The sequence below is a fragment of the Anopheles darlingi genome, chromosome 2 (assembly GCF_943734745.1).
Source record: "Anopheles darlingi chromosome 2, idAnoDarlMG_H_01, whole genome shotgun sequence".
Lineage (NCBI taxonomy): Eukaryota > Metazoa > Arthropoda > Insecta > Diptera > Culicidae > Anopheles > Anopheles darlingi.
This window is the reverse complement of record NC_064874.1, coordinates 11,779,622-11,796,771: the sequence shown is the minus strand read 5'-3', so window position 1 is coordinate 11,796,771 and position 17,150 is coordinate 11,779,622. Positions and strand designations below refer to the sequence as shown.

Sequence of the window (17,150 nt, the reverse complement as noted above, 5' to 3'; positions counted from 1 at the left end):
CACATACACACACACACACTTACACACAAACTCTTTGTAAATACTTTCCCTCGCGCTGTTTCCGGTTTGTAGCAAAGAGGAGGCTCTAAGTTTTCTGTAAAACTTTTTTAAACGTGATGTAGCTTTCGAATTAGGGATCAGTTTAAACGAAAGGCAGTGGGGAGGGGTGGTTTAGGTGGAGTGGGAGCAAAGTGTGTTAAGCACATTCCGCGAGTCAATATTTTTAAGGGAAACTTTAACATTATCGGTATCCGCCAGTATGACGTCGGACGGAGCGAGAGAGAGAGAATGCGTGAGAATCGGTTCTATCGCTTTTTCTATATATAGTCTGATTCCCGCAATGCTGTTGTGTAACGCAATTTCCCCGGGGGGGAAGAGGGTAGATTGGTGGCAAAAAAAGACGACGAAAGAGGGCTAGGGGGGGCGCTAGGTATTAGGTAAGTAATTTAAACTACCACAATAAATCATCACGCATCGACTAAATTTTAATCTTCGTTACGGCAGTGAAAAGGTCTAGGAACGGGAAAGAGAATAGAGAACAAATGGGAAAGGAGGGAATGGAAAGGGAGGGAGAGAAAAAGAGAAATCGAATTACACAAAGGATATACACATATTACTGGATCTGACAATGTTTAGGAAACTAAGAGGAAAAACACGAAAACAAAAACCATTAAACTAGTGAAATGACGAAAAAGTTAGTAGCAACCAGCAGCGTGTAGCGTAAAACTCGATAGCTCGAGAGCGCACGCGCGATTGTATAAAAATGAGATGAGACAGCAGGCAGGAGAGTATAAAATTATAAATTTCATATCGAAACACACACACACACACAGACAAAATCTAGCCAAAATCAAACCAAATTCTTTACGGCCGGTTCCGCGGGCGGGGAACGAAGTGGGAACGAAAAATTGTATTTAACGAACGAAGCCATTACGAGCGATTGAGAGTCAAGAGAAAGTGACACCCCAGTGAACGGGGTGAAGATTAGTAAATTCCGAAAACACTTCGCCAGGGAACATGGCCAGGGTTTCATTACGGATGTAATTTATCTTTAAACGAATGGAGCATAATAGTAAAATCCAGGAACGTTCAGCAAGACGTCAGATTAGGGACAAAACGAATGGTGGAGAAAAGCACTTTCTTTCACTGCAAGCTGGCAGATTGATGATGATGCATCGTCGTTGTCTGGTGGAAGCGAGAGCAAAAAAAAAACGCACGGAAAACTGAAAACAGGGTTTAGAAAGATGGTCGCTTTAGGGATCGCTGTGAGACACGTTGCTGCTGTTGTTGCTGTACAATTCTATTCGCTCGTATGTGTCATTTCCAAATCTCTTTCTTTCTTTAGCACTAGCAACTTTACTTTTCTTGTTTTTCTTTGAAATCGAAAGGATTGTTTCTCCTTTTTCTATTCCAATTAACTTGTTCCATTACGAAACTTCCAACATCTTTTGTTTGTTTTCTGAGCAACTTCCATTTATTCTATTCCTTCGAAGCAATCCTTTTTTCTGACTTTCCATCATTTTTTCTCTCTCTCACTCTTCTTGGCAAAACGTTCTCACATCGTTTCGAAATCGAAATTTGTTGATAGTAGACTGTAAGGTAATCGTAAAAGTCCCCCACTTCCATCCGCTTGGCATCCGCAGCAATACAAAAACAAAGCAAAAGAAACGAAACACATTAAAAGAAAAGGTTCGATCGGTAGGGTAACCACCTCCACCCGTCCGACGGGAAGGCACAACCAAATATTCGCTGACATTAATGGATTCGCAGAACCCGAATCGAATCGAAATCAAATTATAATAGCAAAAATTAATTCATTATTATGTCTCTTATCATGACACATCTTCTTCTTGGCAACTTTTCATCCCTGCCCCGCCGGGGTTTGGTTGGAAAAGGTTGGCGAACGGGAGTGATGGCGTATGTTTAGATAGACACCGGGGCCCCGGTAGCTGGCCATTCTGGCCGTGCACGATCGGCCACGGGGGCGATGAATAAGGAACGAGCGTTAACAGTGAGTGAGGCGTGGCGTGGTGTGGCGTGGCGGGTTTGGTAATAATGACGAATGATGGTGGTGTAGAAAAAGAAAATTGTGGGTGAAGTGAAGGTTAGAAAATATAAAATCTTTAAAAATGACTTCATGTGTAACCTGGTACGGAATGAAAGAAAATGGCGATCGAGTTTCTCAGTTTTGATTAAAAAAAAGCGGCCGCTTTATTCCACTTTGACATCCGCCTGTTCCGGTACATTCAACCGGACCGACTCTTCGGCCTCTTCGCCGGTGCTGGTCGGTCGCTGTTGTTGCTCCGCATGTTGCTTCCCCGCTTTCGGTGGTTTCGGCAGGGACCAGAAACGCTGGTCCTTACCGAAAAGCCGCGCCTCCTCGATAGTGTTCGGTAGGGCCTGGTGAAGCGTCTCGGGCAGGAAGAGTGCCGCCATCATACCGACAACCGCCGACAGTCCCATCACGATGAACGGATAGCGCACGTCGTACTCGGTGCCAAGGTGCACCAGATAAGGGCCGACGATACCGAACAGGGTGGCCGCAATCGTACCCACCGACATGCCGGTCTGCCGCAGACAGGTCGGATAGATCTCGATCGATTGCAGATTGACGGCGAAGAACGTGATGCTGATGCAGAACTTGACGAGCGTCGCCAGTGCCGTGGTCAACGTTTCGTAGCTCGGATCACGCACGATCAGCACCACCAGCAGGCAGGTGATGCTGGCCAGCAGGAAGGCGGTAGCGTTGGTCGTGCGCCTACCAAACCGATCACACACACGCTGTCCGATCAGCGCCGCCGGGACCTCGATGAGACTCTGGTACATGAAGTTCAGGAACGGATTACCATCCATCCGGGAGCTCAGCAGGACGAGCGTAAAGTACAGGACGCTGCCCACGGTCCTGGTTGTGCGTGCGCCGAGCGTGAAATGAAAACACGTACGCGATTAATCACCAAAAACTCATCCACGCGAAAGCACAAAGAAAAGACGGTGAACGATGGACGTGGTGGACGGACGTGGTGGACCGATGGACGGACACAGCACTCACCAGCACAGGACGACCAGGAGCGTGTTCTTGGTCATGCGCCAGCCGTCGAACAGCGAGGCAATACCGTAGACGGTGTCGGTCCGATGGTCCGCCAGCCGCTTCTCGAGCATGTGCTCATCGTACGGCAGCTCGCGGATGCCGTTGATGTTCGCTATCCGTTTGAGCTGCTGCAGGGCACCCCGGTAGTCACCACGTGTTGCCATCCAGCGGGGCGATTCAATCTGGTAGCTGCTTTCGTGGAATGGGATGAGGATGATGCTCCACGACGATCACGCAGACGACGAGATGTGTGTGTGTGTGTGCGAGCGAGCAAGTGGATGAAATTAGAAAGGAGACCAAAAAAAAACATACGTTAAAGGATGATTGATACGGACGATGGACGCGCCCTTTCGTGGATGCGCCCTTTGCGCCGCCCCGTAGTCTGAAACATGTAACATGCACACACACACACGCACACAATGGACGCTCTCGGTGGACGCAAAATGGTTTTCATCTAACTGGAAAAAAGGCTTTCGCCATCTTCTGTGTTTCGCATTCTCCTTCACCGTTTCGTCAGCTTCACTGCCACCGACACGTTTTGCAATCAACGTTGTTTTTAGCTTTGCTGACGTGTGCCACGCCAGTTTCCCTTTTTCTGAGGTCGAAATAGTTCAAAATTGCTGCCCATTTTAGTGCTGCGGCGTCGGTGCGTAGTCTACATCTATTAAGCTATTGCTTTAACATTGTAATCCTCTCAAATTTTGGCAAACGAAGGCTGAACGTCAAAACAACTGTCGAATGGTGGCGCTATCTCAGCAGCCACAGCAACAGCAGCACGATGGAAACATGGAACAATTCTTGGAACTACGAAATATCGTGAAGAACTGTTACTGGAACATTGACGTAGCTTGTTGCGTGTGACATTTAAGAGAACAAAACGCGCGTAGGCCATCAATCGGTCACAGCATCCTCCGGTGAGTTCCAATCAACGTTTACTGAATCCGTGTATGTGACCTTTGTCGCTCCAGTATTCACATACTCGACTGTACTTTGAATCTGAATGTCTGGTAAGTTATTGAAGAAACCATATTACTCTGCTAAACCACACAACACAACAGATTAGTTGCTTAAAGCGATCTACTACCGTTGCTCTGCTGACATAACCACACATACATTGATCTTTTCTGCACGCAATAGTTTCACTTCTCACAGCAAACGTTGATGAACCAACTTTTGTGAATATCGTTAGTTGTTGGCACAAACAGTCGAAGTAACCGCGGCCCTCACGCGAGGTATCTAAATTCTCATTTCCATCTCTCTATGTGGTGTGAATTCAAGTTCCCGCAAAGAGAAGTTTAGCTTTCAGTGGGCCAGCATACCAACGACAACACACACGCACACACACACACCTCCTGCACACGGTGCTAGTACTTTTCCATTACTACACGGATACTGCACGGAAAAGATACCACCGCGCAGAAATTCTGGTGCACTAAGAGCACTCGACGACAAACATGGCACGATGGCGCACGGTCTTTCGTTCTGACACCCGTCTGCCCGCGCCTGCCCGTGCCTGCCTTCCCGCGATCCCCTCGCTCAACAAAAAACCGGGCATCCGGACGAAATTAAAAAGTTGGCGGGTTAATATAACATTGTTGCATTTTCAATCAAGATGCTTTCACGGGGGAACACACCTCGGTGCGGGGATGCTCGGATGCCCCACCCGCCATCGGATGTCACCATAAATTGCAGACTCCGAGCCAGACGCGGGGGAAAATGTGCAACGTTCCGCGGTGCGCAGGGTGCGGAGGTAACTGGTGTATTTGAGAGTGATGCGTGTGTGTGTGTGTGTGTGTGTGTGTGTGTGCGCGCGTTTTAAGAGCAAACTTTTCCCTAACCTCACTAACAGCGTGTGCAGCCAACCCGCACCGTAGCCAAAGCCCCGAGGGAGGGCCACGATGAAAGGTCTCTGCTTCATAATGTATGGCATCGTGCTCGTGACGAGCGATCCTGACGTGTGCTCGCGTGTATGTGTATGTGTGTGTGTGTGTTCTAGCCGGAAGTGCATACAATTTGTCAAAAGCAATGTTTTAGCGAATGCTCAACTTCCGACGATGCCATCGCCCTTTTTCGATGATGATGATGATGATGATGATACTGATGATACTGATGATGAAGGGTCCCATATATGTGGAAGCGCTTGTGCACTTAGGGGGAGGGCCGGAGTAGTGGTTCATATTTTTAATGTTGCATCCCGTGCCCGCCACCGAGCACACTCGAAAGCGACCAGAACCACTCTAAAATGTAGTATCACCACCATGACTGATCACTCCGTCAGTGCCGATGGTATCGATAGCCATAGCCGCGCGGTGATGGAGGGAGGTGCGTTGGCAGCAGCGCCGGAACGCCGGAATTGGATGCAGTTACGGTACGCGGCTTGACGTACCGTGAGATGCAGGTGAAAATGACGATCGGTAGGGTGGCAACCATCAGCGCCCAGAACCAGTCCTTGGTGGCCCAGAACACCATCGGCAGGATGCACATGCCGGTCGTCCAGCCGAAGCACTGCATCATCGAAATGTGGCCGCGCCGTTCGCTGAAAAAATAAAACAACATACAGGAAAAACGGTTCGGTAACTGCAACTGTCTATGCACACACACACACTCGCACATAAACCATCCAGTGGTCATCAAACACGTTCGTTACCTTTTCGATATCTCCATGGCGATGATCAAAGGTGCCTGAAAGATGGAATGCGCCGTCAGGCTGCCGACGACCGCCGCGATGCAGAACACGACGTAGTAGGCGGCCGTAAACATCGACACCAATCGCCCGGCCGTAATGACCAGGATGCTGATGATAAGGACGGGCCGCCGGCCTATCCTGTGGCGAGGGACGAGAAACAGGAGGAAAAAGAGGAGGAGGAGACATGTTTGGCTTCAGCAAATCTATCCGCTCTGCACGGGAGGGGAGGGAGCGCAAGTGCGAGGCTTACGTGTCACCGAGATGGCCAAAGACGACGGTACCGACGAGTTCACCGAGCCGGTTGTAGATGAAAATGTTGGTCTCGCGGAAACCCTTGTCACAGATCCAATCGTACTCGGTGATCGGTGTCCGGTCGTAGTACGTCCGGTCATAGTCGTACCCGTACGCGCAAGCTACCGTGAAACGGGACAGAACGGAGAGAGAGAGAGAGAGAGAGGTGAGTTTGCAGGGAAGTGCCAAGCTGGTGTTACTCCCACTCGATGAAGTTCCAGGTTCATCCCGGACGCGGGCTTGAACACCAAATATCGCTCAGTGCCCTCGGTGTAACTGATCACATCGGCGTCCGTTCGATGTTCGTTTTTGTTGAAAGAGAATCTTGATTAAGGTTGTCCGGTACGCCGGTGTTGGTCAGTTTACTGTCAACTGGCGCCTGTTTGCTCATCAAGCGGCGTTGAATAATCAAAGCTCTGACTCTACAGGCTCTATATATAGACATGACCATTGGCCTGGTCTATCGAAATCGTTCCGTTGAACCGCCTACAATTAATCATTCTTTCAACTACATCCGGCAACTAGTCACGTCTTCAAATTGATTTCTTAGCCAGTTCCGTTGGCCATTCTTTGTTTATGGGGTTTGGGATGGTCTACAACGGCCACAGTTCAAGGCCAAGAAGCTCCTCCTCCCCAAGGAGAAAGCATGCGGGCAGAGGCTTTGGCTACGGGAAGCGTTTTCCAAGAATTGGCACATTAGTGTATCGGCGTGATGTGGCCGGAACTGCGGAGAGTGCCGAGTGCGCGCATATGTTTCCGGTGCCGCTTCCAGCCGATTAGTCTCGGGCCACCCCCCGCGTTGGTACGGAAGCAGGCCTAATTTCACCCTCGACTGCCATTTGGTTAATCGAGTGAAATGCAAGAATGATGGAGAGGTGCGTTCGTCCGGTGGGGGAAAAGCTGCGCCAATCGTGGATACTCCTCCATTTCTACCGGAGAGTGAACGGAACTTGAGTACTTTGAATAGAGGAAATTGGTTCTTTTACGGTACTGGGAATGGAGAGACCATTCGATTCGGAGCGTCACTTTAAGTGTCTGAAACGTATTGGAGATTACTAAAAGTAGATAATTAGATGCACTACAATGTCGATATCGTTTGTGTCGTTGAATTCAGGGCTAATGATAGTTACTACTAAACTCTTTGAATCATCAATATAGGAATTACGAACATCGCCAAAGGTTGTACTTCTAGGTTATGGCTTCTGTTGCATATTTTTCACAAATTTGCAGCAAGCGAATCAACTGGATCCGGTTTTTTTTTCTCGTTCGGAAAATTTCACCAACTAACCCTCTAATCAACAACCAACACCAAGCAACTCTAGCAACAACTGTGGTTTAGTACTGCTGCAGCACCGGTCGGGCGCAATATCCTGGCGCTAGGAATGCGTGCGCACCCGTTATTAAACGTTAACTACATTACCTTGTATAAACATAATGAATTTATTTTCTCCCTCGCAAAACGATGTTCCGGCAGGCACTAGCGCCACCCATAAATCTCATCGTAATTTCATTCCTACCAAGCGCGCCCCTTCGTTAACGCTAAAGCAACAAGACCCGATTCCGCCCCCAAATTGCCAGTGGCTAGCCAGCCAGCCAGCACTCGGGATCTGGTTGTTATGCATAGGAGAAGAAGAAGAAAAAGCAGAAGAAGACACCGTGCACGTCACTCGGTTCCCTCGGTTTGCAAACTGCCACGCCAGCAACCGGACGATAGAGGGAGCGACAGAGAGAAAGAAAGGTGAGAAGAAGTGAATGCTGGGGGGAGAAAAATGTGAGAATCATAAGCAAGAATCAAATTCACCCGCTGAAAACAATGGCAACACCAAGCACGGTTCACGCTGCACTCTCCAAAACTCCCGGACGGACCAACGCGACGGCTGCGAGGCGTTGGCCGGAGGCGAAGGGGTTTTCATTTATTTTTATTTTCCCAAGCTTTCCTCTCTTTCTCTCTCTCTCTCTCTCTCTCTCTCTCTCTCCCGTTTTCTCACCGCCCTGGATCGTTCTTTTCCATCACGCAATCGTTGCCATTTCATTGCAGCGAAGGAATGTTTACTTTGCCCTGTATCCTGCCCTGGGTGTTTTCAGTTTCACGGTTAGTGTGCCCGGCTACGTACCGTTGTCTCGGTATCTTTCGGGAACACACACACACACGCGCACACACACCTTCAGGGCGTGCTGACGTAGATTTAGCGGATTCGTTCGAATGGATACTTTGTGTTTTGAAGCAAATGTGGCGAAAGTTGCTCCAATGCATCCAACTACAGCCAGCCAGCCAGCCAGAACCATCCGGCCACACGCAACGGAGGAAAACGGAATCGGAGCTTTTTACATTCGGATCCTGTCCCAATGAAATGAGGCACTCGTCTATGCCACACGATATCACAATGCTACATTAATAAGCTGACTGTTTTCCTTTAATAAATGATGCAAATCAAATGTTGCCCTTCCACCCCCCTGGCCTTTCACGTTGTGCCAAGAGGATCGAAGAGGAGCAGCCAACTTAACGGTACGCCACTTGGGTGAATGTTTTCGCTGCGTGATTGCGTTGTCACCGGAGCCGGAGCCGAGTTTTTGGACAAACAGTAGCAGAACAGCACGGGTAATATTAAATAAATATGTTCATAATACTTTTCGATCCTCGGCGAATGTTCACCTGAGGAGCACCACCAGCATAACCGGCGACTCGACGAGGACGGGCGAGCTGGCGCCAAGTCACCAAGGTTCATGGATAACGTACAATGGATTTTGCAACCTTTAGCCCAAACTATGGCAAGTCGCTCGATTTCGCCTGAGGTAAGGCCAGGGTTCGCATGGAAAGTACTCTTTACTTTCGCATCAACCAACGACCCCATGCCCCCTTCCTTGGCCCTTCTTTCTTTCTTATGGAAATGTTGGATGGAATATTCCCTCCGGACGGGCGCCTTTCTCGCACCCTCGGCATCAATTCAGCGGGCACAGTCTGCGGTGCACCAAGTGCTTCACTCACTTTAATACCCTTTTCTCTCTCTCTCACACACACACACACACGCACAAACACAAGGTGCACGCTTCTTCCACGAAATCGGTTGACAGCTTTTCAGCTCTGGCTCTCGGAACGAGCCATCGCGTCCCGGCAAAAGGGCATCCTGGAGCGGGGTTGCAGCGCTCGGTCGGTTTAAACCGCTTAAAGTCGTCGTACTTTTTGTTTGGCAAACTACTTTCCATCGGATTTCTATCACTGCCAGCCGCCCGTGCTGTTCAGGCGACTTGGTGACAATCGGGTTTGGCCTCTTTGGAGCTTCCATTCCCTCGAGGATCATCACGGTGGTGTGCGCGAGGTGCACAGTTTGTGAGTGCATTTGTGCGATGCGTTCTGCGAGCTGTTGATCCGTCAATAATCTTTTCCCTTAGTACGATAGATTGCCTTTAAGAAAAGGCGATAACAACGGTAGTAGATTGGGTTATTTAAAATGTTTCTCTTTTTCCATGTTCGACCAACCGAACACCTGCTGAAGCACTAGAGGAGGGTTCGTGAAAGTAACGTTACCTTGCAGGCTTAAGAATTCAAGTTTTTTCACAATTTAACTCTAACCAATTTCACACAAGGTATATCATTTATGAACCAGACCCTTTTGTTTGGAGATTTCAGACATTTCACCGGAAAGCAAACGCATGGAGGACATGTGATCTGTCATCACATAACCGGTTCCGGAATCACAAACCAAAACTGTCACACTAGCAACAATAATCTTCACTCTTCTGTATCCGATGCATTCGCACATAACGGGTAAAAGTTTCTCAATCACTCGCGCTGACAATTATGCTTCGTCGCGGACCGGGCGTCTCCATCTCAAGCGAAGGGGGCAAGTTGAATGCCGCTTGTCACAATTCATTTCTCAACCTTTTTTCTATCCCCTAAAGAGTCCGTGTGAGTGTGTGTGTGTGTGTGTTTTTTCTGCAAAGTTTTTAGTTTGCTTGGCAAGAACAGCAATACGGTGGAAATCGAATAAAATACTAGTTTTTCTTTGATTGGTGCAACGTTCGCCGAGTGCAACGATGCAACCGCTTTCCTCCGATGTGCTTCTGGATGTTTTGAAACTGTTTATTTTTATATAAGAATCGTGAGACGTGTGCCTCGCTGTTCCAATAGTTTACACTGAGCCAACGAAGATGCTCATCGATGGTTACTACGATCTTCAGCATCCCTGGAGCTGTCAGCTCGACAGTGCTGCCAGCTTTTCCTCTAGTGCTTTGTCTCCAGTTTATCACCAGATTAGTTGCAACCATTTTATTTTAGATATTGAAATAGCCTCACTGCAGGGCAGATTCAATGCCAGCTTTTAACCATCGTTTTCTATTCGAAACACATACCATACCAGCAACGCCATCTTCATAAAAACTGATTTCACAAATCCTTTGACCGGTCCTATCTTAGCCCGCGCGATTCATCTTGCCCGTAATCCTCCCATCTGCTATCACAACCAATATCCATATACTGCAATGGAATGGGAGGGGGAAAAAAAATACCGCAAACAATTTTCAAAGCCATTGGTTCTGTTTACCGATCCGGTCAACCGCACATCCGGGAATATCCCTTTACCCCGGACACGGCGATACCCACCGTTTGGGGGCAAACAAAATGGGGATCTCGATGAGAGAAGAAGCGAAAGAAAAAAATAATGTGCACGGGTTGTTCACATTATTTCAATCAAGATTTCCATCGGCGGCATACACTTGCCACTGCGGTTGGCGTGGCATTCCTTTCCTTTTCACCACCGAACCGAACCGAACCGGATCGTTTGACCACAGAACGGACCACCCAGATCCGCACATCCGGCACGCGTTCGGTTTCCGGTGTGCGTCCAGCGGAAATGCGATTAGTATGAAAGCCCGGGCATGAGTTGCGGGGAAGGAAATGGTGGGTGAAAAGAATATCTCGGGCATCCTATCGGGGGCATCGTGTGGTCCCACCACCCACCAACGGCAAACGGCCCACCAGTAATCCTTTTCATTGATATGAATGCAGAAACAGGACGATCCGAGGTGGGGGGATGTTGATCCAACCCCTTTAGTGCCCAGCCGGGGGGAGGGGGGTGTTCTGCACTTCAAAGTAGTGAATTCCCGGGAGGGGGAGAGTTGAGGTTGCCCATTTCAAGAGCCCACTAACCGCAGCTTATTCCTCAAAAACACCACATCGACCACAGCGAAAAGAAAACAGCGAACCACAATCCATTAACCTAAGTCGTCCATAAATGAGCCGGCCATCCCACCGCACGGGGTCCTTCTCTCAGCTTTTCCTGCTTCGCTTTTCTTCCGATTCCACACCAGCAAGCGAGCGGAGCAAAGGAACTGCAAGGAAGCGAAAAAAGGAAGAAGTGAAGGAAGTGGAAGAAAATCTTTATCGCGACGACGATGACCATTCAGTGAAGAGGTTGCCCTTCACCCTTCCCTCCCTCAACCATTTACGCCCCCCCCCCCTTTTGGACGCCCTGAAGTGAGTTCCAAGTGTTCCGCAAAATGTTGGCTGCCCCTGAATAATGTCCCCGGATCCTGGAGGACTAGAGACCGGGGACCAGGAACTAAAGGAATGGGGACAAGCAAAATAGTTTTCCAGAAGATTAAACCTCCTTCACGATTTGCCATTTGCTTACGCAATCCACCGGCGCCCGGGATGCGAGCGGGGTTCGGGGTCCGTTGTTTCGTCCATCCCGTCCGCCCAGTGGGTGCCGGTTAACCTCTCGAGAATCCCGTGGTGGATGCGAGGGGGGGGGGGGGCTTTGAATATAATCTTTTCAACAAACGATCCCATAGCCCTGGTGCTGCTGGTGGTGGTACGGGCCTGTTGGCAACATGTTTCTGCATTTCGATTTCGCCATCGCCATGCCGGGAGATGCTGGATACCTGCTTCTCGCATCTCGCCAAGACGCACACGACGCAAGGCAGGCAGGCAGGCTATAGGTGGCTTCGTTATCCCGGGAGGTGGCCACCCGAGACCGATTCAAGAGGCTGGCCACCGGGCAAAGTGGTCGTTGTCGTTGCCTCCTTTGCCTTCTTGCGGACACACAATGGTTGCTTACGGTTACTTGGACTGCTTGGACTTGGACTTCGGTCCACGGTACGACCACTGCTTAGCCCTTTTGGTCTTCGAACCGAAACCTTGCGCGCGCGCGCGTTTGTGTGTCCGTGTGTTTGTGTTTGTCTTTGTGGAGCTACAAAGTAATCCTCTTTAAATTGAGCAAACGAACATCGCCGATCCAGCCGACGGGAGCACGAGCAGGAAAAGGGCAACGTCGCTGACGGTGAAATGGGCAGCCAATAGGGTAAGGACGCAGGAGGGAGGGGAACGCACGCATAACATTGCGAAACGCCATGCGCTAACGGATGCCAATCTCGCTCGGCAGGAAGCAAGGAGTCGTGTCGTGACGCCGGACTTGAGCTTCCTGGATTACATTTCTAATGATGGAAATACCTCCGCTAACCTCTCGTTTGGATAAACTACAGCAGCCGAACCCCAAGAAGGGGTACACACAAACACAGAAACGATGAAAAAGGTGGCCCAAAATGGCAGTCGAGGCAACCAACCGAAATCTATTGGAGAAGTATTCGCATTTTGAAATGATTTCGAAATAAAAATAACAATTCCCATTCAATTGGTTGGCGGCAGCGGTGGCGGCGGCTGCTGCAGCTGGGCTAACCACCAACCAAACAGATCCTTGAACCAAACCGGGTCAACGGTTATCGGTGGACCCTTGTTACTCAGCATTTTTAGTATCGAGAAAGCCGACCACCGTCGTTATGCAAATCGCAAATCAGTCCAGGAAGCCCAGGGCTTTACCCCGGGATTGATGCCGAAGGCATTTCCAAAAAAGCCACCTTCACCATCGCCTGTTCCTTCCAGCTGTTGGCTATATGGACTTACCGATCACGTCCGATTCCTGGAAGTTCCAGTCGGAATAGTGACGCTGCAGATGCTCCTCGGTGACGTTGTACATCTGACATTTGCTGAATCCGGGCAATCCTCGGTTGTCAGTTTCTCTGCAGAAACAAAGTGAAAGCAAGTCTCAGGTTGGCCGAAGAATGTAGAGAAACTGGGGTTCCGCTCACCGGACATCACCTTACCTTGGTAGCGTCAGGTTTTTCCACTGCTCCATGTCGGTAATGTTGTAGCGCTCCATGCCGGGCACGTGGCAGTTGTGGGGCGGCTTGTTCAGTGCCAGAATGATGCTCATGTACGACATCGACGCAAACGAGATGGCACAAAAGTTAAAGATCCAGTTATAGTGCCGCTGAAACCGCCCATCATCGCCGGCTTCGGCCAGGATCTCGTCGAAGGTTGCGTCACTGTTGGCCATACCCGGGTCTTCGGGAAGGAACGTTCGAGTACGAGGAATCTGTAGGTTAGAAGCATTCAGTTAATTAGCCCAGTAAGTGACCGATCTGTTCCGAGTGCTGCCGACGAATGAATCGCCGCCATCAAAAATTATCATAATCGTTCATGTTGATTGTTTGGGCATTAGCGTAATGGTTTCAATGGGGCTCTGGAGGGGCGGGGGAGAGGGAAACTAAGCTTGTTATGAAGCATAACTCTACGATGAATGAGGTTCCGGGGCATAGCTTGTTGCAGTGTGTGCGTGTCGACTTGCTGGTCATTAAATGGTATTACGGGGCTGTTAAGAAATCACAAAGTCGCGGAAAGTATGTTTCAATCCTTCGCTGGAGCATTCATAAGAGGGTAGCGAGTCGGAAACAAAAGAAATGGAGGATCGTTTCTAAGACGCCACACTCAACGATACGAAGTATGATTGTATTCATATTGTGCTAATTGAGTTTAATATGCTAGCCTAACTGTTGCTGCTAACGATGAAGTTGATGCTGAAGCGAGCTGAAGGAAATGTAGAAATTCTTAAAACAATCCAATCTCTTACAAGATTTCTTTTTCTTTAAAAGAATTGTTAAAATTTTGTTAATATTTAACAAATAAGTTATTTAATAAACATTCAAGACCAATTTGTGGCCAAAAATTGACAGAAATGTCTCCTACAATAACAATTGATTTGCGACTCGACCAAAAAGGACGATAAATTGAAAATGGTTAACAGTCAATCTTTTGCATGATTTGAACGTATTAACAACAAGCAGAGTTAAAAAACGGTAGATAAAGAATCCCATAAATGCCCCCAGATTAAGAGCATCCTTATTAAGCCACGAAATGCTGCATTAGCTGCTGCCGAAACGGAAAATCGAAACCTGCCAATAACATCGCACCGATGGACAAAATATCAATTAACCCGAATGAGAAAACGTAATTAAATGTACCGATAGAACCAGAACGAAAACGAGGACCATTAACCCCCCGCCCGGAACCGCTGAATGATGTGTACCAGTTCACAATTCCGTAAAACATTGCCCCGGATAACACCCCGGATACGATAATGGCCAACCGCTACAGAACAGTAGAAGAAGGATCGAAAGAAAAAAGTCGGAGGGAAATAATTTGCATTTTATATGAACATTCACCAGCTGGCCGGTTGGTAAAAAAGCATATTGATCATGATGAGCGACCGAGTGGGCACCGGGTGGCCATGCCTTAAACCATTCCACCCAAGCAGCATGGCGTCGCGCAAAAAAGAAGATCCTACCCGGTTGGAGGAGGGAGCGTCCGAAATAAAGCGAAAGCAAAATCCCCGAGAATCGCTTCGGCGCTTCCATTCCGTGGCATTTCAGGTGTCAACAACCCGGGACATTCCGTGGGGGGGGGGGGGGAGGGCGTCATCCTTGCAAACGCAGCAATTTCCGACAACGGCGCCGCCGCCGCCGCCGCTTGATGTGACGTTTGCGAGCGTACGCAATGCGTGCTTATCGCCGGGAAAACAGGTCCTGCCAGCGAAGGGCTGGTGATGGCCGAGAGAAACCGAGAGCGGTCCCGGTGCCGGATTCCCAAAACATGCTGCTACCACGGCCTGCTGGGACTCCCTTCGGTAGCGCCGGTAAATGTTGGCGAAAAGAATGAATTAAAAATAACGAAACACGCACTCGCGCGCGCACACACACACACACACACACACATACGCCGTGCGCCGGTTGGAATCAGTGAGCATCGCTATGTGGGAGATGCCGTTCCCCGTTGGGAGTGGGTGGTAAAGGACATCGCTGCATCATGAGCATCATGAGCCGCTGGTGCGATGTGCTGGATGCTGGGGCGCACTGAGCATAAGCAGACCACCTTCCTCCTGATGAAACCGCGCCAATGGACCCGTGTGTTGGTTCATTTTCATATTTTAATTTGCCACCAAACGCACACACACACACACGCGCGCGCACACACAGGAACACACAAGTGGAGACAGCGTTGACAAGCATCATCCACCAATGTGCCCGAGCGCTCAGCGAATTGGTTACGATTCCGTTGGTTGGTTGGCTGGTTCGTTGGTTTTGTGTTCCCCAAAGCCCCTCGTCAGCATTCTCATCGGAGTGCACCGTGACGACCCCTCCCTGTCCCACCTCCTCCCATCCTCTGGGGGTGCATTAAAATTTTAATTTCGATGTCGGGAACAAATCCTCCCGAGAGATCGTGTAACGTGCGTGCGGTGCCCTTCATACACACACACACACACACACACACACACACACACACACATACACTGTGATGGCAATTGAAGCATACAGAGGACACAGAGTTCGAGCCTGGCTCTTGTAAAATTATTGAGTCATTTTCGATGAGATATTTTATGCTTTCTGTGGGATTTCACCTCAGTGATAAATATGCACACACACATAGTTGGGCGTGCACACATACCGCAGCTTAGTTGACGAGCAAAGCCCCCCCCCCCCCTTCCGGGAGATAGAGAGAGAAGTTTGGTTTGACAGGAATTGTTTTCGTCCTGTACGCTTCGTTTCATTTTCAAATCAAAGTGAACCGTGCGCTTGACGTGTGACGCTTTACGAAGCGTACATCACGACCACCGGCAACAGGACTTGGAGATAAAAAACGGGAAATTTAGGGCTATCCAGCCAGCTCTTAAGACGGAACGCATTCCCCTTTAAAGCACTGCCCTAACCAAAGTGACGTTGGATGGGTTCGTCTGTCAACCGGCGCTATTAGCCACCACCTTCTTTTTGGGACATTTGGACGTCACTTTTGACGCCCGTTTTTTTTTTTTCGCTTTTGTTCCTCGATTAAATACTGAAAACCCGAACTGGAACTGAAGAAACTCCAATGGAATTGTCCAACAGTTCGACGAACACTAATTTGAAAGTCCCCTGTCCCGGTTCTGATGATCCCCGGACGAAGCTCCATCCACACCGGACACTAATCTCAAAATCACACAAAGATCGAACACACCACCACCACTAACCTCCCGAGGTGATAGAGGGCGCCAGGGATTAACCTCAAAATCACTTCACTTGTCACTTGAGTTGCCGGATTGGTTGCCCCAACGGTGGGGAACCGATGCCAGGATCTGAACCCGGAACTGGTAGCTTAATTGACGTTTAATTGATTTTCAATTTGCACAATCTGTCTGCGTGTGCGTGTGTGCCGTTTTGGGGTTCGGGTTTAGATAGATAGACACACGTACACACACCTACACACACACACCTACACTTTGCACACGTGTAGTCACACCCCGGTTGTCTGAAGGTAGTGGCCAGTCGCCAGGAATCGCACCAGAGGACCGCACTCGAGGACCGCAGAACCGTTCGCTGGCGGACCACCAGACTGACTGATAAGTGGCGTGACTCGAGAGCGCGACGTTTCGCGCGACGCACATCGCTAGTCTTTACCGTTGATCCCCCGTGCCAGTGAAGACCAACCGCCAAGGAGCGAACGAGCGACCGACCGGTGGTCACCGGCATTATCTATCTGTTGGGTTTAGGATTACTCGCGCGGGTTGATGGCGAAGATGATGGACGGCTTGTGGTTACACCGTAGCGGTGATCATTGCTTGCGCTCGTGAATGATAAGAGCTAGCGCGACGAAGCCTCCGCCAAGAGGAAGCGTATCTTGGACTGTACTGCTTGGACGACCGATCGACCGCCATCAATCGATCGTTGCGTCTTGCTGTAGACCAACGATTAAGTAGTTGGCGGATTTGCTGTGACCCAGTA

The 17,150-nt window shown here is 49.4% G+C and overlaps 2 protein-coding genes across 8 annotated transcripts in view; one reads left to right on the top strand and one right to left on the bottom strand.

The window, feature by feature from the left end:
• Positions 1 to 2,178, top strand: part of LOC125948263 (homeotic protein female sterile) — a 130,698-nt gene extending 128,520 nt beyond the window's left edge. For both annotated transcript variants that reach the window (XM_049674165.1, XM_049674164.1), the window contains exon 18: positions 1 to 2,178. This exon is cut by the window's left edge and continues 2,329 nt beyond it. The gene's annotated coding sequence lies outside the window, so the exon portion shown is untranslated.
• A 17-nt stretch (positions 2,179 to 2,195) lies between these two features.
• On the bottom strand, positions 2,196 to 16,845 carry LOC125948267 (beta-alanine transporter). Of its 6 annotated transcripts, none has more exons than XM_049674173.1 (8): positions 16,827 to 16,845; positions 13,164 to 13,435; positions 12,964 to 13,079; positions 6,025 to 6,187; positions 5,736 to 5,912; positions 5,475 to 5,624; positions 3,050 to 3,277; positions 2,196 to 2,902 (listed from the first exon to the last, which is right to left on the bottom strand). In XM_049674173.1, exons 2-8 carry the CDS (start codon positions 13,394 to 13,396, stop codon positions 2,212 to 2,214), a joined length of 1,758 nt encoding a protein of 585 aa, XP_049530130.1. In that variant the 5' UTR covers positions 13,397 to 13,435; positions 16,827 to 16,845; the 3' UTR covers positions 2,196 to 2,211. The 6 variants fall into 6 exon arrangements, with proteins under 6 accessions (XP_049530130.1, XP_049530127.1, XP_049530126.1 ...); XM_049674170.1 differs by lacking the exon at positions 16,827 to 16,845 and adding an exon at positions 16,628 to 16,799; XM_049674169.1 differs by lacking the exon at positions 16,827 to 16,845 and adding an exon at positions 16,642 to 16,799.
• Between the last annotated feature and the right edge of the window lie 305 nt (positions 16,846 to 17,150).

Bases quoted from the DNA above. Each gene is read 5' to 3' on its own strand.
- LOC125948267 (XM_049674173.1), bottom strand. From the start codon at position 13,396: ATGGCCAACAGTGACGCAACCTTCGACGAGATCCTGGCCGAAGCCGGC. The intron at 5,913-6,024 runs GTAAGCCTCGCA...CCCTCGCCACAG, and splicing joins TTTGGCCATCTCGGTGACAC to GATAGGCCGGCGGCCCGTCC. The intron at 2,903-3,049 runs GTGAGTGCTGTG...ACGCACAACCAG, and splicing joins CTCCTGGTCGTCCTGTGCTG to GACCGTGGGCAGCGTCCTGT.